At 41.9% G+C, this 25,760-nt stretch overlaps 1 protein-coding gene across 1 annotated transcript in view; it reads left to right on the forward strand.

The window, feature by feature from the left end:
• The window catches only part of LOC120529941 (dynein heavy chain 5, axonemal-like), a 370,325-nt gene that overhangs the window by 227,407 nt on the left and 117,158 nt on the right, over nucleotides 1–25,760 (forward strand). Inside the window, exon 52 of the mRNA XM_039754150.1 lies at nucleotides 3,272–3,552. Within this exon, the coding sequence (XP_039610084.1) occupies nucleotides 3,272–3,552 (281 nt within the window). The remainder of the gene's footprint in view (nucleotides 1–3,271; nucleotides 3,553–25,760) is intronic.

Genomic DNA, 25,760 nt, shown 5'->3' on the forward strand with positions numbered 1-25,760 from the left:
CAAAAATAAATAAATTGTGGGAATGAAATGTGGGATGTGTGGGTAGCAGTAGTGGCACGTAAATTTATGTAAGGCTAGGGGGCTCTGCCCTCTCTCGCTTCGCTCGCCAACCCCCAGATGGGCGCTACACGCTAGCCATTTTATGGCTCTGCCGCAGGCGTATGGGGAGGCGGATGTACAATTTGAACAGTTTGTTATTTTCATGGGAATTGTTACATATGCATAATAGAATGAACTATTCTACATTACAGCAAGTAATGTAATAAATTGAAAGTAAATTACGTTTCATGTTGCGTTATACAATTTTGTTGTGTTTGGCTTTGAAATGAACACGCAAATACTTTTTAAACGTACACTTTTACTGTAAAACTTCAACGATATTTGGAATTAACTTTTCAAAATAGCATTGAATTTTGATTCTGTGTTCATGACAACGCAACGTATGACCGCCCGCGAGTGAATTTCGTTTCTTTCTCTCTAATAAATAAACCAACTTTTTTGAAAGTTTGGCTCTGTGATTTGTTAATTTTCATAGTAAAAAGCGATTCTAACAGGAAACTGTAACCGTTTTAACACGAATGGCCTATCGAGATCTCCTTTGGTGTCTTATGTTAGATGGACTGCATTACCTTTCTTGTCGCCGATTCAGATTTTACATGTCAGAATTGTTCGCCCAATTGTGAATACAACTAATCTCGTCCCATTGCATAGCCCATCACTCAGACATAAATTACGCAATAACATTACGATACGTCCTTCTTCCAACAGTAATTCTTGTGGTGGAAGACCAGACGGTGTTAACGGTTGTAGATATTCTTCGTGATATTGTTAGTTGATGTTTTCATCTTCCTCACCATCACCACCAACTGTTTCAGCAGAGTCTACTGATACGCATTTAACCAATTTGCTGTGTAGCTGATCGACAATTTTCACGTTAATTCATTTAACTTCATCGTTTCTAGCACCGTGTACTCATTTCTCTTCGGTAGAAATTCTTCAATAACATTTGGACATCATAATACGCCTTCTTTTATTGGGAACTTAAAATGAGGAAAACATATTTATAACAAATTTATAAGAGCTGAGAGTGCAGGAACTGAGTCTGACAAAAGCATTGACGCCAATGAGAGGTGAGAGGACCGCGGGCATCAACCGGAAATGGTGACAGGAGGGCGGGACTTGAAAAAATCTCTTGGCAATAGTCTCGTCTCAAGATTTTCTTTTATAATAGAGAGATGTGGGCCCGCTTACTTTCCTAAGACAACTTTGTGGAGGGAGATGATTCAAATGTGACGTAAGCTAGAAAGCAGAAACTGTTCTGTACTATAAAACAAAACCATTTCAGTTTGTAACAAATTAAAATGACAACACCGGCTGACAGGATACTACCACACAATCGACCCATTTTATGCAAGTTCTGAGAAAATGGTCACCATACTAAGGGACACAATAAAACAGATTACAGATTTGTTAAACTGTTAAAGCTTATTAAAATGCAACTGACTGACAAGTCCCAAATCATATTACTTAGAATATCACCGGCACCTTAAAATACTCGCTCACGTGCTTCCTATCGCACAAAAATCTCAACAATGTTGAACACGTCAAGTTGTCTGACGAGCTCGTTTTCGATTGAGAATCCAGCCAAGCCACTAAGTCTGTGAAGTGGTGCTTCTGAGGTCATTTGTGATGAGTTTGAACTTGGAGAACGATTGTCCACACGCAGCAACAGTCATTGGCGTAGTCGGCAGGAACATGTAAGCCTTGAAAACGTCACTGAAAATAGACGACAGTGCACAACGATCTATCAGCAACTGTTCAGCTACTTCGAAAAACGGTCGACTTTGATTGACAGGATGGACTGAAAACACACACGGTAAAACGCTGGTGAAATGTCGGTGCTGCAGCGTTCAACGAGAAAATCAATGGGAGCGTACAATTCGTCATCAGGTATCGAGGTCAGAGAAGACAGTCAGTCATTCATTTCCCAACCCGCTATATCCTAACACAGGGTCACGAGGGGTCTGCTGGAGCCAATCCCAGCAGTCCCAACACGGGGCACAAGGTAGGAAACAAACCCCGGGCAGGGTGCCAGCCCACCGCAGGGCACATACACACATACACCAAGCACACAATAGGGACATTTTTAGAATCACCAATGCACATAACCTGCATGTCTTTGGACTGTGGGAGGAAACTGGAGCATCTGGAAGCGAACCCAGGTCTCCTAACTGTGAGGCAGCAGCGCTACCCGCTGCACCACCATGCCGTCCTCAGAGAAGACATCGTATGTTGAATCGACTGCATCAAGACTGTGAACCTGCTGCTTTAAGTTATTACAGATTTTTTAACAAATCTTTATGGCCCCAAGTGGGCCCACAAACTCGTAGGTCCTTGTGCTTTGCACAATCTACACAATCCGTTGCTACGCCATAGGGTGTACCGTTTCTGCTTGAAGAAAAAGTAAATCCACCCTTGGCTCCTATAACTGGCATTGACCCCTTAAGTTGGTATTGCCTCTAACTGTCTAGCGGTCTCTGATGTCGACTCCACTCCTCCATGCTGAATTCTTTCAGCTGTGTGATGGCCGAGGGGGCTCTCTAGCGTGCACAGCTCCTTTCATATCCTCTCACAAGCATCTCAGACCCATCCTTTGACTTGGCCATTTCCAGAACCCTCCACTCATTTCTTTTCAGCCATTCCTTTTTGGATTTACTGGTATGGTTAGGGGCAGCACGGTGGCACAGTGATAGCGCTGCGTTTGTGTTCCGCGTCCTCCCTACATTGAGTTTGCATGTTCTCCCCGTGTCCGTGTGGGTTTCCTCACAGAGTCCAAAGATATTCAAGTTTGGTGGATTGGCTCCACTTAATGAACCACAGTGAGTGGACTGGCACCCTGTCCAGGGTCTGTTCCTGCCTTGCCCCCTATGCTAGCTGTGATAGGCTCCAGCAGACCTCCGTGACCCTGCTTAGGGACTAAGTGGGTTAGAAAATGACTGACTGGTATGGTTAGGGTCATTCTCATGAAGTAAGGTCCACCTTCAATTGAGCTTTAAACTTCTGACAGATGGCCTCTTATGATCTTCAAGCACTCTCTGGTACAACAGCCAGTGAATTCCAAGATGGCGAGTTACGTGCAATCCAAAGCAGACGAGTCCCAATGCAGAAATCTAAAGGCAAAGTCATAAAGCAAATTAAACAATTTCCCTTTTTTATTTTGTCCCCAAATCATTTTGCTAACCCCTGGGACTTGTCTTCTTCCTCTCTCCAGGTCTGGCCAAGCTAATGGAGGCTGAAGTATCCGTGAATCAGCTCTCCAAGGAGCTGGCGGTGAAGGAGGCTGACCTTGCCGTTGCATCCAAAAAAGCGGATGGGGTCCTGCAGGAGGTGACGGTGAAAGCCCAAGCAGCAGAGGCTGTAAAATCGCAAGTGCAGAAAGTGAAGGACAAAGCCCAGGCCATCGTGGATGAGATCGAGGCAGATAAGGCCGTGGCAGAGGGGAAGCTGGAGGCAGCAAGGCCAGCGTTGGAGTTGGCAGAGGCGGCCCTGCAGGTGGGTTAGAATTTAAAACAGAAATTTGTGATTTCCCATGTCAGTGGTCCTTTGGCATTGTCCCTCGATGAAGCTTTGAGTAGATCATAAACCAAGGATGGACCAGTAGCTAGTGAGGAGTGTAAAAAAGGTGCCAAAGAATTAAAGTGTTTATAGTGCATCAATAGATTCAGTGTCCAGAATGAATACATAAATGAACAGCTAAAAAGATTCCATTTACACAAAAGAGCCTCCTAAAACCAGTCAGCCACAAAAGATGAGAGATCATAAGAACATAAGAAATTTGACAACCGAGTGGAGACCATTCAGTCCATCAAGCTCACTTACTTAGTTAACAGCCAAGCAGTCCCAACATCTTATTCACATTCGTCTTTAAGGTCCTCAAGGTGTCTGCTTCACCTCCATGTCTCAATGTTCCAGAGTCCCACAATTCTTTGTGTGAAGAAGAGCTTCCTGGCGTCAGTCTTAAATTCACTTCCCCTTGATTTGCACTAGGTGTCCTTGAGTAATTGATTCACCCTTAAGCCGTAAATGTTGCTGGATCAAATTTGGATCTATCTACCTGGAGGTGGTCCCCTCGCCATCTGCTCCGATCAGACTAAACGGGTTGAGTTCTCCGAGTATGTCACAGCAGGACGTGTCCTCAAGCTCTGAGATGCTTTTGTTTGCTCTCCTCTGCACAGCTTCAAGTGATGCTATGTCTTTTTTTTACCATTCTATTAAATTAATTAAAATCAACTAACATTCCATACAAGCAAGTCAAGGGCACGGTGGCGCAGTGGTAGCGCTGCTGCCTCGTAGTTAGGAGACCTGGGTTTGCCTCCGGGTCCTCCCTGCATGCAGTTTGCATGTTCTCCCGTGTCTGCGTGGATTTCCTCCGGCGCCTCGGTTTCCTCCCACATTCCAAAGACATGCAGGTTAGGTGGATTGGTGATTCTAAATTGGCCCTAGTGTGTGCTTGGTGTGTGGGTGTGTTTGTGTGTGTCCTGCGGTGGGTTGGCACCCTGCCCAGGATTGGTTCCTGCCTTGTGACCTGTGTTGGCTGGGATTGGCTCCGGCAGACCCCGTGACCCTGTATTGATTCAGCGGGTTAGAAAATGGATGGATGGATGGACAAGCAAGTCAAGTTTAACAAAACTAGGTACGAAATAAATCAACCCCCCCCAATGAGAAAGTGAGCTAGGCCAACAGAGTAAAACTTTAATAATAGGATAAATAAATTCATATTCTCTCTCTCTCTATATTATATTATATTATATATATATATATATATATATATATATATATATATATATATATATATATATATATATATATATATATATATATATATATATATATATATATATATTGTGGCAGTAGTGCACCCTTGAACCCTCAGGTACAACTCCAGACACCAGGTAAAAGTCCACGACCTTTTTATTTTCTTTTAACACAGTGTACCAAGCACCCTCCACACTACTCATTCAATAATAACTAATACAATAACCACTTCCTCCTCGCCCAGACACTTTGCTCCTCTACCTCCCAGCACAGCTCAGCGTCTGGACTGACGCACCGCCCTTTATAGCCTCTGACCGGAGGTGTTCCTGTCCCAACAGTCCACAGTTCCTTATTCCTTCCGGGTCAGGGCAAACAGTCCTTTCTTCAACCCGGAGCACGTCGCTCCTTCCTATCACGTGACCATGACGTACTCCGGTCATAGGGCACAAAGAGCCCATAAACCCCCACAGCAACTCCTGGTGGCCCCAAGGTATCCAGCAGGGCTATGTGTATAAACACTACAAGGTCCATAAGGCCCTGCTGGACCTCAGGGCACGATCCTGCTGTCGGAGAGCTCCTCCTGGCCTGGGGGTGCGGACCGGCATGGAAAGCCGGCGATCCTCCACAATATATATATATATATATATATACATACAGTGCATCCAGAAAGTTTTCACAGCGCATCACTTTTTCCACAATTTGTTATGTTACGGCCTTATTCCAAAATGGATTAAATTCATTAATTTCCTCAGAATTCTACTCACAACACCCCATAATGACAACGTGAAAAAAGTTTACTTGAGGTTTATACAAATTTATTAAAAATAAAAAAAAAATGAGAAATCCCATGTCCATAAGTATTCACAGCCTTTGCTCAATACTTTGTCGATGCACTTTGGCAGCAGTTCCAGCCTCAAGTCTTTTTGAATGTGATGCCACAAGCTTGGCACACCTATCCTTGGCCAGTTTCGCCCATTCCTCTTTGCAGCACCTCTCAAGCTCCATCAGGTTGGATGGGAAGCGTCGGTGCACAGCCATTTTAAGATCTCTCCAGAGATGTTCAATCGGATTCAAGTCTGGGCTCTGGCTGGGGCACTCAAGGACATTCACAGAGTTGTCCTGAAGCCACTCCTTTGATATCTTGGCTGTGTGCTGAGGGTCGTTGTCCTGCTGAAAGATGAACCGTCGCCCCAGTCTGAGGTGAAGAGCGCTCTGGAGCAGGTTTTCATCCAGGATGTCTCTGTACATTGCTGCAGTCATCTTTCCCTTTATCCTGACTAGTCTCCCAGTTCCTACGCTGAAAAACATCCCACAACATGATGCTACCACCACCATGCTTCACTGTAGGGATGGTATTGGCCTGGTGATGAGCGGTGCCTGGTTTCCTCCAAATGTGACTCCTGGCATTCACACCAAAGAGTTCAATCTTTGTCTCATCAGACCAGAGAATTTTGTTTCTCATGGTCTGAGAGTCCTTCAGGTGCCTTTTGGCAAACTCCAGGCGGGCTGCCATGTGCCTTTTACTAAGGAGTGGCTTCCGTCTGGCCACTCTACCATACAGGCCTGATTGCTGGATTGCTGCAGAGATGTTTGTCCTTCTGGAAGGTTCTCCTCTCTCCACAGAGGACCTCTGGAGCTCTGACAGAGTGACCATCGGGTTCTTGGTCACCTCCCTGACTAAGGCCCTTCTCCCCTGATCGCTCAGTTTAGATGGCCGGCAAGCTCTAGGAAGAGTCCTGGTGGTTTCGAACTTCTTCTACTTCTGGATGATGGAGGCCACTGTGCTCATTGGGACCTTCAAAGCAGCAGACATTTTTCTGTAACCTTCCCCAGATTTGTGCCTCGAGACAATCCTGTCTCGGAGGTCTACAGACAATTCCTGTGACTTCATGCTTGGTTTGTGCTCTGACATGAACTGTCAACTGAGGGACCTTCTATAGACAGGTGTGTGCCTTTCCAAATCAGGTCCAGTCAACTGAATTGACCACAGGTGGACTTTAATTAAACATCTCAAGGATGATCAGGGGACACAGGATGTACCTGAGCTCAATTTGGAGTTTCATGGCAAAGGCTGTGAATACTTATGGACATGTGCTGTCTCAGTTTTTTTATTTTTAATAAATTTGCATAAATCTCAAGTAAACTTTTTCACGTTGTCTTTATGGGGTGTTGTGTGTAAAATTCTGAGAAAAATAATGAATTGAATCCATTTTGGAATAAGGCTGTAACATCACAAAATGTGGAAAAAGTGATGTGCTGGGAATACTTTCCGGATGCACTGTATGTCCTAAGCATAAAAGTGCAATGATTTTATGTGATATTTTTTTGTCACGCTATAAATCGGGCTTATTTTAAAACCTACATATATATGTTTGGTATCATTCTTTTCAGAATTTATCGAACTTTAATGTGATGTTGTTCGAGTTTCAGATTCTTATTCCGTTTTTAAATTATAAACTACAAAATATCAAGAACTCATGAAACGTGAGACAAGACTTTGCACCAAGAGATTTAACTACACCCCGGCCCGGAAATAAAAGACAAAGAGTAGGACAGCTGCTGTACAGGCTTTTAAATGTTCAATGTGCTGAGCGAGATGCAGATCATGTGACACGGCAGCAGCAGCAGCAGCAACCCAGCAGCTGATCGAGCAAAGTGGAGGTAAAAAAAAAAAAACTGTATTTGTTTCCCATTGTATCGCCATTTAAGAGGGGGTTTCGGAGGGGCGACCACATCTCCTTTGCATGCGTTCAGCCTCCCTCTTCACAATGCTAGTGGCAGGAATGCAAAGTGGCTGGAGTATAGCATAGGCCACAGAAGTTGGCGAGCGAAGCGAGCAGGGGGTAAGCCCGCTAGTACACGGGTGTCGAACTCCAGTCCTGGTGGACCGCAGTGACTGCAGGTCTTCATTCTAACCATCTTCTTAATTTGTGACCAGTTTTTGCTGCTAATTACCTTCTTTTGCCTTCATTTTAGTTAACTTCACTCAGGCCCCTTAGTTGTTTCCTTTTTCTTAATTAGCAGCCAAGCAATAATGAGACACAAAACAAGAATCCACATGACCAGCTCACCTGTGCCCATCACAAAATATGTGAAAATAAAGAAAGGTGGAGTTTCTCAGTAAGGCTGATCTCTCAGTTCACAAAAACATTGTGACGGTGGTCTTAGAAAAAACAGAAAAATCAACAGTTCTGGAAATGTCTGCTGTGGCAGAATGAGAGCAACAACAAGCCGTGGAATTAAATAACAAGTTTAATTAACAACAAGAATTGGCTTCTCATTGTGAAACTGGTTGGAGTCTGAAGCCCCGATTTAGCTGGTCATCTGTTGGCTTGTTTCATGCCTCATTTCTGTTTGGCTACCATTTAATGAAGAAAGGGGAGGCACGGTGGCGCAGTGGTAGCACTGCTGCCTCACAGTTAGGAAACCCCGGTCCTCCCTGCGTGGAGTTTGCATGTTCTCCCCGTGTCTGTGTGGGTTTCCTCCGGGTACTCCGGTTTCCTCCCACAGTCCAAAGACATGCCGGTTAGGTGGATTGGTGATCCTAAATTGGCCCTGGTGTGTGCTTGGTGTGTGGGTGTGTTTGTGTGTGTCCTGTGGGTGGCACCCTGCCCAGGATTGGTTCCTGCCTTGTGCCCTGTGTTGGCTGGGATTGGCTCCAGCAGACCCCCGTGACCCTGTGTTCGGATTCAGCAGGTAGGAAAATGGATGGATGGATGGATTAATGAAGAGAGGAATTAATTCAGAGGAAAGAATCCTTAAGAACAGGGCTATTAAAATGAAGGGAAAAGGGTTAATTAGCAGTGAAAACGGATTAGGAAAAGGGTTAGAATGAAAACCTGCAGTTCGACACCCATGCCCTAGTAAGTAAATCTCTATATATAATCTTCATTTGGATCTTGATCTTTGTTTGTGCGCGAATGAATTAGAAGAAGAAGCACTAGATGGCAGTAGAGAGACAGCTAAAACATAGGCATTGCATTAAGAATCTCCTCCAGGCTTATACTACTGAAGACTGCAGTACGCCAGTCACACCTCAAAACACAGACATTCAAACTAAACAAATTGTGGTGCTTTAAATTAACTAAAGAGATCTTCATTTAGATCTTGATCTTTGTTTGTCTGTGAATTCCACGCATGTGTAGACCACCGTCCAGTTTAGTACGTTGTTGTTACTCACGAATGTCAAGAATGTGCCAGAATAACGAAAGGGGTGGTGGACAGTGTTACGCTGGTTAGAGAATGAGATTGCCGAAGATAAAAGGTACGTGCCAACGTAACATATGAATGAAAGAAAGACAGCGGGTAAAATGAATGACAACGTAACAGCACGTTCCGGAAATTATTATTGTTACGTTGTAGCGGCGAGTGCTGCGCGTCTCACAGTTGTACCGTGGCTTGCTCACAGGTCAGTGAAGTGATCCCTATTTATGCTTTAAAGAGCCTGGATACCTTTGTGTCCCCCTTTTATAACCATTGCTCCGTGTATATCGCCTTACTCTTTGGATTGCCACAAAGCAACCTGCCAGATTAGAGAAAGAGATCGTGAGAGGAAACGACAGCATCGTGAAAACGAGACGGACTGTGAACGGACAGAAGCAGAAATGCTCCTACACCACCACATAATTACGATTCGGACAGTGATTCCGAGTAGGCCATTCCTATCGAATCAACGTCCAAGGGTTTTCTTTTGTAATTTTGTTCCCCTTATAAAAAATCATAATGCTGTGTGACGAAGGGCCCAGTTCACGACTGGCAGCCGCGTTTAAACAGGGAGCCCTTCACAGACAACTTTAACACACGCGACGTAGTTGGGCGCACATGGCTAGTAAAAAAAATAAAAATAATTAAAATAAATATGCGAAGAGAATCCACTTCCGCAATTTAAATGCTTATTCTAAGATATTACTGATCAGATCCTGCCAGGTTTTGAGAAAGTTTTGCACAGATCCTCTAAGAGAGAATTAGATTTTTTCCCATTTCAAATCGTATATAACATCAGTGACCCACTGACTTAACAGAGGAGAGTTAGGATTCTTCCAGTTGAGCTAATAGTGTAGTAAAGGTAATTACAGTCTGCTAGTCCTTCTCCACTTTAAGCCCCTCTGTGAGCCCACCAGACACAGCTGTTAATGGATTAGGAGGGATTGTGACACCCAGGCTGTCTGAAAGGCATTTAAAGATTTTGGTCTCTAATGTCATTCATTTGGTACACGCCGCTCAAAACATGTGGTCCAGTGAGGCTGGAGCTCGATTGCAACGTTTGTAGGTTGGATCTCGCCCTGGAAACATTTTGGACAATTGTAAACGAGGGAGATGTGCTCGATATATACTGCTCAAAAGAATTAAAGGAACACTTTTTAATCAGAGTACAGCATAAAGTCAATGAAACTTATGGGATATTAATCTGGTCAGTTAAGTAGCAGAGGGGGTTGTTAATCAGTTTCAGCTGCTGTGGTGTTAATGAAATTAACAACAGATGCACTAGAGGGGCAACAATGAGATGACCCCCAAAACAGGAATGGTTTAACAGGTGGAGGCCACTGACATTTTTCCCTCCTCATCTTTTCTGACTGTTTCTTCACTAGTTTTGCATTTGGCTACAGTCAGTGTCACTACTGGTAGCATGAGGCGATACCTGGACCCTAGAGAGGTGGCACAGGTAGTCCAACTTCTCCAGGATGGCACATCAATACGTGTCATTGCCAGAAGGTTTGCTGTGTCTCCCTGCACAGTCTCAAGGGCATGGAGGAGATTCTAGGAGACAAGCAGTTACTCTAGGAGAGCTGGAGAGGGCCATAGAAGGTCCATAACCCATCAGCAGGACCAGTATCTGCTCCTTTGGGCAAGGAGGAACAGGATGAGCACTGCCAGAGCCCTACAAAATGACCTCCAGCAGGCCACTGGTGTGAATGTCTCTGACCAAACAACCAGAAAGACTTCATGAGGGTGACCCAAGGGCCCCATGTCCTCTAATGGGCCCTGAGCTCACTGCCCAGCAGCATGCAGCGCGATTGGCATTCGCCATAGAATACCAGAATTGGCAGATGCACCACTGGTGACCTGTGCTTTTACAGATGAGAGCAGGTTCACCCTGAGCACGTGACAGAAGTGAAAGGGTCTGGAGAAGCCATGGAGAACATTATGCTGCCTGTAACATCATTCAGCATGAGCAGTTTGGTGGTGGGTTAATGATTGTCTGGGGAGGCATATCCATGGAGGGTCACACAGACCGCTACAGGCTTGACAAAGGCACCTTGGCTGCCATTAGGTATCAGGATGAAATCCTTGGACCCATTGTCAGACCCTATGCTGGTACAGTGGCTCCTGGTGCACGACAATTCCTGGCCTCATGTGGTGAGAGTATGCAGGCAGTTCCTGGAGGATGAAGGAATTGATACCATTGACTGGCCACCACACTTTCCTGACCTAAATCCAATAGAACACCTCTGGGACATTATGTTTTGGTCCATCCAATGCCACCAGGATGCACCTCAGACTGTCCAGGAGCTCAGTGATGCCCTGGTCCAGATCTGGGAGGAGATCCCCCACAACACCATCTGTCATCTCATTAGAAGCAGGCACCGATGTTGTCAGGCATGTATACAAGAACACAGGGGCCATACAAAGTGCTGCGTACAATTTGGAGTTGCTGCAATTCAATTTGGCAAAATGGACTAGCCTGCCACATCATTTTTTCACTCTGATTTTTGGGGCGTCTTTGAATTCAGGGCTCTGTAGGTTGATCATTTTCATTTCCATCAAACGATGTGGCATCCTTTCGTTCCTAACACATTACCCAGTCTATATCAGTATAGATATCCAGGAGGATTTCTTTTTCCCATTGAGATCTGATGTGTTTTCAAAGTGTTCCTTTAATTTTTTTGAGTAGTTTATAATTTTAAGTTGAATAATTGCATGCTGCAAGTGAATTCTGTGCATTGCTACCATCCACTCTATTTCAGAGATATTGAATGAGAGATCCATTTCTCAATGTACTCTGGGATCTTTGAAAGGAAGGGACTGTAAAATGGCTTTATAGATTATAGAGTCCTCAAGACTGATCAATATTTTTTTCTGGCATAGAGGGAGGTAGGTAGTGCTGGGCGGTATACCGTTTCAGACCGAAAACCGTTTTTTATTTTTGTTATGATATGGATTTTTCTTATACCGCAATACCAGTTTAAATAGCCTAAACAATGTTCAGAATGTGGCGCAGCGGGAAACTGTTTAAAGGGGGACATTTTTCACTGCTACACCGCTAAACACGCATGCAACGGAGTACATGTGTTAGTGGAGGTATTGCGCAGTGAAAATGGACAGAGAACATTTCAAAACTGAAGCTTTAGCAGATGATAAAGTTTGAACACAATGACACAGAAGAACTTTTGCCGAAAAAAGGAGTCACGTCTGTTGTCTGGAGATATTTTGGTTTTAAAAGGTCGGATGTGGAGCAAACAACTATTTACTGCAAATGCTGTCGAGCTAAAGTTGTCACCAGAGGCGGCATCATGAGAAATTTGCTGCACCACCTTAGCCGTAAACATGCTTTGGAGTGCCATGAATTTAGGGAACTAAGATTGGCACCCTCTACGTCCTCAGGTAAAACTGAAAAAGCGAGAGGACACTCGAGTCAGACGTCACTTGTAGACGCGTTTGCTAGAGCTACTAGATATGACAAAAAAGCAAGCGGTGGATCGAGAACCAACGCCATTACATCCTTATAGCTAACGTGTCAGTGGACAGAGACTGTTAACGTTAACAGAAAGTGCAGTTGGTTTACAAAAAATATTTACTATTTATTTCTTTTCTACGTAAGACATGTTCAGTGCAATACAACTTTTGACAAGCACCTCTGGATATTTTACTAAGTCTAAATGCATCTTTGGATGGTTGAAAATATGTTGTCAAAATTATAGTTTAAGTTGTTTGCAAAATTTGTTCAATAAAAAGGTTCTACATTTTGACTGCAACTGTCATGCAATGTGATTCCTTCTCTTCATTAGTGCCACCCCCTTGAAAACTATCACTTTATGGGGCCATGCAAACCTGTATAAATACTTGTGTGCATGCATGCATTAAAATGTTTTTTTGTACAATGTACAATTCTCATGACAGAGGAATAGGTTATTCTTAGCCAGTCTACTGCAGTAATTGTAATTAACATCCACTCATGCATGGGAAAAAAAATACAGTCGAATATCGTGAAACCGGGATAATTTTGAAAAATACCGTGATACAGAATTTTGGTCATACTGCCCAGCATTAGAGGTAGGTGGGAGGTACGGAAGCCGAGAGAGGACGTGCAATATTGTTATTTTTTTAATTGTTTCCTCAAGATAACAGACTAATTTTATCAAGATGTTTTATCGAGATGTTGAGAAAATAAAAATTTGTTCTATTGAGATAACGGAATCATTTTATCAAGATGTTGAGAAAACGAAAATTAGTTTTCTTGAGATAATGGAATAATTTTATCGCAATCTCGAGAAAATTAACTTTGTTTTCTTGTGATAACGGAATAATTTTATCGAGATGTGGAGAAAATAAAAATTTGTTCTCTTGAGATAACGGAATCATTTTATCGAGATGTTGACAAAATAAAAATTTGTTCTCTTGAGATAACGGAATCATTTTATCGAGATGTTGAGAAAATTAACTTTGTTTTCTTGAGATAACGGAATAATTTTATCGAGATGTTAAGAAAATAAAAATTTGTTTTCTTGAGATAACGGAATCATTTTATCGAGATGTTGAGAAAATGAAAATTAGTTTTCTTAAGATAACGGAATAATTTTATCGCGATCTTGAGAAAATAAAAATTTGTCCTCTTGAGATAATGGAATCATTTTATCGAGATGTTGAGAAAACGAAAATTAGTTTTCTTGAGATAACAGAATAATTTTATCGCAATCTCGAGAAAACAAACTTTGAATACTTGAACTAAGGTTAATGCTTATAAGTTTTTGTATCTGTTTCTGCTAATACATGAATATACTAATTTCTTATTTTCATAGCATCAGGCTCGCTTAGATTGCGATGCCTATACAGTCAACCCTCGTTTATCGCAGTTAATCCGTTCCAGACTCTGCCGCGATAAATGAATTTCCGCGAAGTAGGATTCTTTATTTATAAATCGAATATTTTTGCAGTTAGAGCATAGAAAACCTGTTTACGACCTTCTAAATACAGTAATCCCTCCTCGATCGCAGGGGTTGCGTTCCAGACCCCCCGATAGATGAAAATCCGCGAAGTAGAAACCATATGTTTGTATGGTTATTTTTATATATTTTAAGCCCTTATAAACTCTCCCACACTGTTAACATTATTAGAGCCCTCTAGACATGAAATAACACCCTTTAGTCAAACGTTTAAACTGTGCTTCATTACAAGACAGAGATGACAGTTCTTTCTCACAATTAAAAGAATGCAAATATATCTTATCTTCAAAGGAGCACCGTGAAGAGCAGATAATGTCAGAGAGAGCGCTCGCTAAGAAAAGCAAACAATCAAAAAATCAATACGTGCACAATACATATACAGAAGCACCACGATAAAGCGGCATTTTGTAGAGGAGCGTCCTATCTTCTAGGCAAACAGCCCCTCTGCTCACACCCCCTCCGTCAGGCAGAGAGAGTGAGAGAGACAGAGAGAAGCAAACAAAACAAGCGCCACGCGGGAAGCATATCTTTAGCATTGAGGAGTTTTAGTTAATATGTAATACATGCTCTGATTGGGTAGCTTCTAAGCCATCCGTCAATAGCGTCTCTTGTATGAAATCAACTGGGCAATCAAACTAAGGAAGCATGTAACCTAAATTAAAAGACCCATTGTCCGCAGAAAGCGGCGAACCAGCGAAAAATCCGTGATATATATTTAGATGTGCTTACATTTAAAATCCGATAGAGTGAAGCCGCGAAAGTCGAAGCGCGATATAGCGAGGGATTACTGTACAGCTGAAGCCTTGCTAACCATCTTCTTAAATGACGGACAGTAACATTATTATTTTCTAAACTAAGACATAAACATATTTCAGCCTGTGTCCGCCCTTGATTGAACAAAAATGTGATGTGCTAATCAATACAGTTCTGCTCTTCTGCCATTTCAAACAGGGCGTAGCCTCAATAAGCTAAACATTAAACGTTAGATACAATTATTTCATAATTTTAAGAAAACAAAATCTTTTATTTTATCGAGATCTCGATAAAATTAGTCCATTATCTCGATGAAACAATTTTAAAAAATAACGATATTACAGGGTGGCATGGTGGCACAGTGGGTAGCGCTGCTGCCTCGCAGTACGCAGACCTGGGTTCACTTCCAGGGTCCTCCCTGTGTGGAGATTGCATGTTCTCCCCATGTCTACATGGGTTTCCTCTGGGTACTCCGGAGGTGTTAGGTGCATTGGCGATTCTAAATTGGCCCTAGTGTTTGGTGGGTGTGTGTGTGTGCGCTCCCTGCAGTGGGCTGGTGCCCTGCCCGGGGTTTGTTTCCTGCCTTGCACCCTTTGTTGGCTGGGATTGGCTCCAGCAGACCCCCGTAACCCTTAGGATATAGCAGGTTGGATGATGGATGGATGGGTTTCTGAGAATAACCGGGTTAAGAAAACTCATGGAAATGCGTTGATTGTTTGCTGATCACCATTGGGTCTCAATCTATCAGAAACTTTGTTCTGTTCGTTCTCCACAAAAACATACAATGAAATATTTTTCATGGCTATCACAGCAGACTACATGGGGTAAGTTTTGGACCTTTGAAAAACTGGCATGTCACTTACCAAAGTCATTGTACATTAAAACATTTGTGATAGACGGGACGCCTTGCTGATGGAAGGACCGGGGGAGAGAGCTTGTAAGGGACATTACCTCCCCCAGAACAGACCCCCTTCACTCCGTCCAGGGAGTTAGAGTCGGGAGGAGGAGGAGGATGATGAAGCTTGCCAGAAGGAAGAGTGGAGTTGCTGGGACTGTGCGGGGGGGTTGGCGATTTGGGAAGCGTCTTTCCACAATGAAATAAACCCTGTGTTGTGCTGGAACTTGTGCTAGCATCTGTCTGTGTCGGTTTTGAGGGGCTGGTGCACCCCCTGGTGGTCACATAATATGGTATACCACCTATTTACTTTTCATTTACATTGTAGCAGACATTATAAGAAATGTAGAGAAGATTTAAAGTATACAAGACGATGCATGTAGGTTATAGGCAAATACTACACCATTTTAGATAAGGGGCTTGAGAATCCACGGATTTTGGTATTCGCAGAGGGTCTTGGAGCTAATCCCCCGCAGATGCAGAAGGCCGACTGCATCCCACTTTACATTTGCAGTGTTTCTGATTTATTCTTGCTTTTCATGATGTCTAAGAGGTTTGTGTTAGTCAGACATGCAAGTAGGAGTTTCAGTATATGTGACGATCCTGCCGCTACCGCGCTGTCCCAGAGAACACGCTGATGTTCACATTAGCAATATTTCTGTTTTTCTTTTTGCTTGTCCTGCCTGAGCTGCGCCGGCTGATGTATTTCTCTGAGCTGTGGCATCAAACGTAAAAGCCTGTCATGCGGCAGCAGCCTCTCTTTTGTGTGGTTTGAAGGGCGGCGAATCCCTCGTAATTTACAGTAATGATTCCAACTCGGCTGCATGGCAGAATTCGGGATTAGCCACGGGTTACAGGGGTTAACTGTATACGACGCGTATTTACTTTTCGTAATGGGAATGCAGGATATAATGACATTTTTCAGGTTACTGACACTTGATTGATTTCCCCATAAAAATACCCATCAGGCTCAGTCAAAAGGTTAAATCTGCTGGTCTGATTTCAAAAAAAAAAAAAGGCCGGAGTATTAGACGAGGTGCTGTGCATTGGGTGCATTTCTGTCACCGCCTGAGCTTTAGTATCGCGACGGAAGAGAAAAATAAAAATCAAAAGAAATAAAAAATTAAAAAGAAATAAATCCAAAGTGTAGGAAAGGTGGTGCAGTGCTAGGAGATTGTGGGTTCGCTTCCTCGGTCCTCCCTGTATGGAGAGCACTTTGAGTAGTGAGAAAAGCGCTACGTAAATGTAAAGAATTATTATTAGTGTGCAGACAGTGGGTGAAAATGTGGAAACCCCAGAATCAAGTAACGTCACACGATTCAGCATGTCAGACCAAGTTCATTATCATAGACAGGACAATAAATTCAAAGGGGACCCCTCCTAAGGTCTCTTTGTCCCATTTTCATCTGGCAGAAGACACCACAGCCTCCAAACCAGTTCTGTCAGGTTCTGCAACAGTTTCTACCCCTTGGTGGTCCAGACTCTGAACTGTGCTGACCAATCCCACAACCTCCCTCAGATCTGCTCCTAGTAGCTTATTAATATGACTTCTGTTACACTTGTTACCAGGTTCAGATTAGGAAGCATGCACTGGCACCCGTACCCACCACACGATGAAACTGCACAAGACCCCAGTTGGCAACCCCCAAGGCAGATGCGCAGTCCAGTCCTACCCTCCACAAATGACCATCTATCTGCCGCAGCCAGGTGTTATGTGGCCTGGTCCAGCCAGTCGGGTCCTCATCAATGAGGGTCCTGTGAGCCGGATCACCCTCGGGTAATGGCGCCACGTGGCCGTAGTGCTGTAACTGACGCTCTCCCACAATGCAGGTCATGTGCCTCATTCGGGAGTCTGACCAGAGGCACTCAAGGATTCTCTGAAGAGACACACATGAAGGAGTCCAGTCTTCATCTCAGGTCACTGGACAGTGGCCATGTCTCACAAACAGGGAGTGCCAGGTCTCTAAAGACATGGACCTTCGTCCTTTTGCAGATATCAGGAGCACCACACACCCCTTTCCAGTGACCTCATGACGATATGCTATCCCAATCCATCTACTGACTTCATAGGAAGAGTCACCAGAGACGTGAATGTCACCGCCGAGGTCAGTAAACCTCTCAACGAGGTCGACACTGATCTCTGCAGACAGACACCCTGCTGATGGTCGTGCCCAAGAAGGTCATTAAAGGTCCTGATCTTTGGTTTTTATCAGTACACTCACAAGCCCAGACACTCACTCTTGAGACCCCCGATCAGAGCCGCCATTGACTCTGCGAAGGTCACAGCATCGTCAGTAAAGTCAAGATCAGTGAATTTCTCTTCACCAACAGATGCCCCACAGCCGCAGGACCCCATGACCCTGCCCAACACACCCAGTCCATGCAAGCATTGAACAGAGTCGGGGCAGAACAGACACCTGATGGACCCCAGAATTAACTGAACACAAGAACTTTATTGATTTGGTTCTAACGCTAACCCTAAGCCTAACAGAGTGATGGCAAGTACAAAGGGAAATGGACCAAGGATGAACGCCCTTTGGAGCCACAGCCCAGTAAAAGACTCTCTCTGTAGAAAAATCAAGTACGGAACAAACAAAGGAATAGTGGCAAAGTCAAATCTTAGGGAGACATGGAACATTTATCTACATAATAAGAACAGTCCTAAGAGAAACTAAGCTATGGAGATAACTTGGATAGGGCCCATCACAAAAAAACAATATTCAGTCTTATTAGGACAAGGAGAAGTCTTGGTGTCAGCCCAAAACAAATGAATATTGATGGCCAGTGCCTTCTGAGCACCCATAGGATTGAAAACACCCAGCTTACAATTACAGCAGTGTGATCGGAGCCTATGGGAACTCTGTTCTTCCCTAACCCTAACCCTAATTGACTGCTTAATTGATTAATTAATGAATTAATCAGTCCATTTCTTTCTTTCTTTCTTTTATTTTAATTTATTACTGTCTCATTTATTTATTTATGGATTGTTTCGTCACTCGTCTTGCCCTTGTCCTGTATTTGTCTATTTGGTTCTTTTGTCTCACTGAATGCTGCACTACGGTGTGTGGGTGGTACGACAATAAGGCACTTCATGGATTCTTTTGATTCATTCTGGCAGCAGCAGGGGTTCGACGAGTGTAACGCGGCTCCCGTGTCCCACTGGCTTGTGAAGGTGGACAGTGTGGTCTCAGACATTTCTGCACTCGGACAGCAGACATTGCAGGATTTGAACCCCAGGCCTGGAGTTGGGAGGCAGCAGCACTCAGATTCCCAAAACAACTGACTGAAAATGCTAAAATAAGGACATGACTAGTAGAATTATAGACTTAGGATACAAATGTGCAAAATGTTTGATCATAAAATTCACATAATAGGAATGACAGAGCAGTAAGTGCTTGTGAAATTTACTGTAAAGCAAGTGACCTTCTTGTAAAATCAGATTTAAAACTTTCTGCTGCGTCTGAACCCCCGGTCCGTCTGTGGGTGGGAGCTTCAGAACTCAAGGGCATCGACTCTGAATGAAGCCTTTTTGCAATTTTTTCTCGCTCTTCTTCTGTTCTGCTCTGGGCAAGTTGAGCAAGCCGACCCCTGCGATCGGAGGGGCACTGCAAGGTCGATACTTAAAAAAGTATTTTAGATGAAATATTCTTAACCTTGAACGTTAAGTTCTTGAAAAATGAGTAAGAGTTAGCTGGAGCGCCGCGTACCTTACTAGCCTACGACTCGGTGACAAGGCCTTCACTTGGGAGAGGAACAGACCTGTCGTCACTTTGACATTAAAGAGGCTTCTCTGTTTGTCACTGTCAAAGAAAGGCAAATGAAATCCAATAAAATATGAAACACTGGAACACACACTAACACACACAAACACACATTCTGTCCTGGCAGTCACTTGAGCTAATCCTTCACCTACTAGCAGTCAGTTGATTCAAATCCATTTGAACAATCATAACACTTGAGGACGTGACAGCTCCCTTAATACTACAATGAAGACAACAGAGCGCTCATCTCTCAGTCTGTGACGTTCTTATGAAAGACCACTTGAAGGACAGTCTCTTTCTTTCTTTCATTCCTTCCTTTTGGACGTGTGCTTATGGTGCCATTGTGCAAACATGTGTCCAAGCTTGGCAGTTTTATGGCTGTCATTCACCTCCTCCTTTTGTTCTTTCTTTTTCACACCTCCTTTTCTCTCTCTGTCTTTGCTCTCTTTACTGTCACTCATAACATCTTTTTAGTTTGACCTTTAGCTGTTTACAAAACCTCTTCAGGTTTTCAAATTATTCTGAGCACCTTTTTGGTCTTATGCTTCTTTAAAATTATTTTTTAATTGGTAAGGTCAGCAGTCCACATGACATTTTGGTTTTTTTTTTAGAAAATGGGAATTACAATTCCACTGAAAATACACAGAAGCGCAGGCCACTGAAACTGAACAGGAACAGCTTTCCATAACACATCCTGATAGATAGCACTATATAATAATAGATAGATATGAAAGGCACTGTATAATAGATAGATAGATAGATATGAATGGCACTATATAATACATAGATAAATAGATAGATATGAAAATCACTATATGATAGATAGAAAGATATGAATGGCACTATATAATACATAGATAGATAGATAGATATGAAAATCACTATATAATAGATAGATAGATAGATAGATAGATAGATAGATAGGCAGATTGATAGATATGAAAGGCACTATATAATAGATAGATATAATAAAAGGCACTATATAACATAGATAGATAGAAATGAAAAGCACTATGACCTCCAGCAGGTCTAAATGGTGTCCCATAACTGTGCCTGCTTGCTTAAATAGCTTAGTGCTTTGGTGAGCCTCTCTTGAAGTGAAGTTACCAGTCCAGCACACCACAGCATAGAACATCACACTTGTCATCACTGCAGTGTAGATGTAAAGAACATTTCTTATGTTCTTGTAGTTGAAGCAGAAACCTTGAGAAGCTTTAAGAAGAATTATTGTTTATTAGCTTACCAGGCTTGATGGACTGAATGGTGTCCTCTTGTATGCTCTGTTCTTATAGTTAAAGGATGTCACTAAATCCCAGGGACAGAGAGTACTGCCAGCTAGTGGCCTGGAGTTTTACTGCACTTGTGTGTTGCATCCCAAGCCAATGAACAATGACCTCGGCCTCTCAGTCCAGCAGTTTCCTCCTGTCCTGGTCGTATACCACCCTGCTGCTCTTACTGCCATCCAGTTTGGTGTTCCACTCTGTTGTTACTCCCATTAAGTGAATTCAAAACTTATTGTATTTTCAAATGTTTTTTAAGGTTTCTTCAAAAATATTATAAGGATTAATATATGACTACTTAAGACTTACAGTATACAAAGATAAATTAAGACATAATCATGTTATACTTTAGTCATAGTTAAGGTATACAGTATGTAAGGTTTGCTCAATGCTTATTAATATTTTTTCAAAGATAATTTAAGGTCTGTTTTATTGAAATATAGGATAGTCGAAGGCTTACTCACACTATTATTTAGACTGATTCAGGTATAATTTAATTCCACATCAACCACTGTTTTAGATGACTTCATATATAATTTAAGACTTAATTCAATGTCTGTTTTAGAATTATTCAAACATAGTTGAATACTTACTAAAAAATACATTTTCATGTATTCAAATATAATTTAAGGCTTATATAAAAACTATTTTAAATATAAATGTAAGGCATGTTTAGAACTTATAGAAAGCTATCATTTAATCACAGAGAGTGTAAAGCTGCTGCTCTAAGTTCATAAACTACAAACTCAAATAAAAACAATTGGCTTTCTTGTGGTGATAACAGGACTAACGTTATAAATGAAGGAGCTTACCAAGGAATTTCCAAATGAGATTTCCTTTTCATATTGGCCACAGCATCGAGGTAATAATAAAAATGATTTGCTGCAGTTTGTTAAATAAAATATCATCAAGAAACCACTGAGCATTGAGGGGAAAAAATGACTTCAGGACAAACGCGAAGGTTAAACCATTTATGATTTGGCTAAAGGTGGCATTACATTATTTTAAGAGCCAAGCAATGCTGCTGATTTATAGAAGAGCTGGCTGTCTGTACATTATGTGCATGTAAGATTTATTACAAAGCATTAAAGGGCGTCTGGAGACAAATAGTAAATGATGCCTTCAAGCTACAACTAGTCAGCCACTCCGGCAATTGAAAGGGAAACACGCAGAACACGGAGTTTGTGTCAAATAATCACAGCAAACACAGGAAAGAGTGAGCAACACGGAGCAGCAAACGAGCACAATACATCTATCTATCTATTATATAGCTCCTTTCATATCTATCTATCTATCTATCTATCTATCTATCTATCTATCTATCTATCTATCTATCTATCTATCTATTATATAGCGCCTTTCATATCTATCTATCTATCTATCTATCTGTCTATCTATCTATCTATCTATTATATAGCGCCTTTCATATCTATCTATCTATCTATCTATCTATCTATCTATCTATCTATCTATCTATCTATCTATATAGCGCCTTTCATATCTATCTATCTATCTATCTATCTATTATATAGCGCCTTTCATATCTATCTATCTATCTATCTATCTATCTATTATATAATGCTTTTCACTCTATCCATCTCTCTATCATATTGTCTTCATACTGTTACACACATATGGATAGAGCGGGTCTTTTGGGCTTTATATTCAAAGTGCAATAGCACTCCAATACACAAGTGGTGCTGTTGGTAAATCCTTCTACACTTTTGTACTCAGAAATGAAAAAATCTGGAAAAACCATAGATATCATTTTTGTCTCAAACCCATGCATCTCTTTCACCACATGCAATATCTGAGATGCCAAAACACCAGAAATGAGCATTCATTCTGGATGCCAGTGTATCTGCGAGTGACTCCAACTCAAAAGGAGTACCTGACTGAACTATTCACCATGATCCTTTACCTGCCTTTTCTGTATACTCTTTTTAACACTACCGATTTATTATAAACTGTCTTTTTACCTATTTATCTATCGGCACCAATTTGACAGATAGATAGACAGATAGATAGATATGAAAGGCACTATATAATAGATAGATAGATAGATGTGAAAGGTGCTATATGATAGATAGAAAGATAGATAGATAGATAGATAGATAGATAGATAGATAATGCTACCCAGAAATTACAAGTGTATGACACTATAAAATCTAAAGTAACATATTATTATCTTTGCTAAGAGAAAGGTACAGTATGTGATATTCTTATGAAACATCCACATATGAACAAGTCAAGTCTTCAAAATTTCCCCAGGATAAGCCAATACAGCAGTAAAACAGCTCAATGCAGTTACACTGAATGTTTGCTCATATAACAAGATGAAAGCCTCTCTCACACCTGTCTGGAATACCAACTGCAGAAATGTCAGGCCTCAGAGACGTGTTTTCTCAGATTGACCTCAGTTCATAAAACAGATTACATTTGTGGGAGCATCTGAATGCAGGAATGAAGATGTGAAAGAAAAAGGTGCATTGTTTTTGGAATTTCTTTTGCTATTTTATTCGATCTGTAAAAGGCCGCTTGTTGTGAAAGCATGCTCTTTTAAGCAGGGTTAAGAGACATCTTTGTTTTTATAAAACTGAGCATTGCCTAACATATAAAAATACATAAAATGTGTGTATCAATTTTTAAGGAATGCTAAACATCTACATTCATAGAGATTAAGTGAAAGGCACTATATAACTATAGCAATACATCATCTAGGAGTTTTCACCTTATGATGGATAATAATATTTTTATCACATTTAAGTCATAGAGAATGTCTTGGGAGTGTAGGGGACTTTTTGTTTCTGTTCAAAGCCATCTGGGGTTTTTGCTTTCCTCTCCTCCTTGGCTCACCTTGGCCATTAAAGCCTAGTTAATATCTATCTATCTATCTATCTATCTATCTATCTATCTATCTATCTATCTATCTATCTATCTATCTATTATATAGTGTCTTTCACATCTATCTATCTATCTATCTATCTATCTATCTATCTATCTATTAGACCACTAAATGATCGTTGCTCCCCTCCATGCAGCTTTGTTCTCTTTAGATGACGTTTCCCAAACGGAGCCTCGACTTCTGTTGCCGCTGTTCCTTAATTAAGTAACCCATTTTGTAAAAATTCCTAAACTCCCGATTTCGCTTTGTCTTTTCGGGATCTTGTGTTTTACTTGATGAGGGACAAAATGAATTTGAATGATTTTATCCCAAGGCTACTATATATAGAAAATGTGAGAAAGCGATGGGGTCTGGATATTAAACTTGCAGGGTGTCCAGTGCTGCCCAGGTTGGGTATACCAGCTGCCAGTGTTGCAAGTTGGGCATCATGTAAATTCCAAAACCAAAGCGTATTTTCCTGGATGATTGGTAATCCATGGTAAATTTGGCTGAGACGAGTTTGACGTTGTGGATTTGCACACCAGACAAACACACACTAACACACTTTGAGCTTCATATATTAGAGGAGAGTGGGTTTACTTGTTCTTGCTTGCTGATAAACTGCTCAGTAGCCTTGAATTTCACGATGCCATCACATCTACTGAAATGACTGATGAATGGTTTACAGAATTTCTTGATGAGTTAAACGAGTTTCTTGTATCTCACCCTCAGTGCTAATTCCCCTGCGTAAAGATTGATATGTCACTCAGCGTGTCATTTAGAGAGTGGTACTACAGTATATCAGAGCATATTCACTTATGAGTGCTTTGGGACATTAGGGACGTGTATCCATCATGTTTTAAGTGAATCGTGTAAAATAAAGAACTGCAGAGGCCAGGCTGTCTGTGAGAAGTTGGACTTTCTCTCAAAACTCTGATACAGCTGTGAACTTGACAAACTGTAAAGACCTGAACAGCCCCATATGTCACCTGTCACTTTCACAAACTGTCTGTTTCATGGCCTTCACTGCTCCCTTTCAGCAACATTTGACCAACTTTTAAGAAAACGGGCCATTCAGCTCTACAAAGCTTGTTAATTCACCTAATTTCTCTAAATTAACGATAAGGTCCCTACGTTTTGGAGGTCCCTGAGATCCTTTTGTCTCCTCCACTACTGGTCATTTGTTCCATGTGTCTGTGGTTCTCTGTGTCAAGAAAAAAAAAATCTACCATGTTGTGCTAAATGTACGCTTAACAGGTTTCCATCTGTCTCCCTATTGTAGTAAACTGGGAGTTTCAAAGCACGTAATCCCCAAAAGTCACAATAATGCCTACTAGAGGGGGATAGACCACTAAACCCCGGCTAGAAAAATGGGCAAACATGGAGACTGAATAAAAATAAAAAGATTTTATTTCCCCAAAAGATGCTCTGTGATGCTGTGAAGTACGGCAAAATGGAGTCACCTGAATCACAAGGCAATCCAAGCCAAAAGAGTCCCAGATCCAGAGAATGGTCAGAAAACAGAGCAAAACAAAAAGGTCAGGAATTCAGAAAAATCACCAAAAAAGAAAAATCATTAAAGCACAAGAACTCACCAAACCTCATTAGCATATTTGAAATGAACCACCAGGAACTGTGGGAGCCCCTGTGAATTTATAGTGGTGATTGGCAGGTGGCCCCGCCTCTTGGGGAACCACCCACAAAACTCAGCGAACATAATCCAGGTAGCTTACATACACAGACCCAATCAGAAACCAAGAATCATGAAAATCATTGTATATATGGTGTTTTCACGTTTCTGCTTTAGTGGAGAAATATATATATATATATATCCATCCATTCATCCATTATCCAACCCGCTGAATCCGAACACAGGGTCACAGGGGTCTGCTGGAGCCAATCCCAGCCAACACAGGGCACAAGGCAGGAACTAATCCTGGGCAGGGTGCCAAACCACCGCAAGACTATATATATATATATATATATATATATATATATTGTGACAGATTAGGGTTTTCTCGCACCCTTGTACCCTCAGACCACACGTCAGACACCAGATAAAAATTCCAATTATTATTTATTATAATAATAATGAGCACAAAGCACGCTCCTCTCCACAATTCTCAAATAACCAATCCTCCACTCCCAGACGCTTAGCCACCCTACCTCCCGACTCAGCTCGTTCGTCTGGGATTTCCCACAGTCCTTTAT

The sequence above is a fragment of the Polypterus senegalus genome, chromosome 5 (genome assembly GCF_016835505.1).
Source record: "Polypterus senegalus isolate Bchr_013 chromosome 5, ASM1683550v1, whole genome shotgun sequence".
In the NCBI taxonomy this organism is placed as follows: Eukaryota; Metazoa; Chordata; class Cladistia; order Polypteriformes; family Polypteridae; genus Polypterus; species Polypterus senegalus.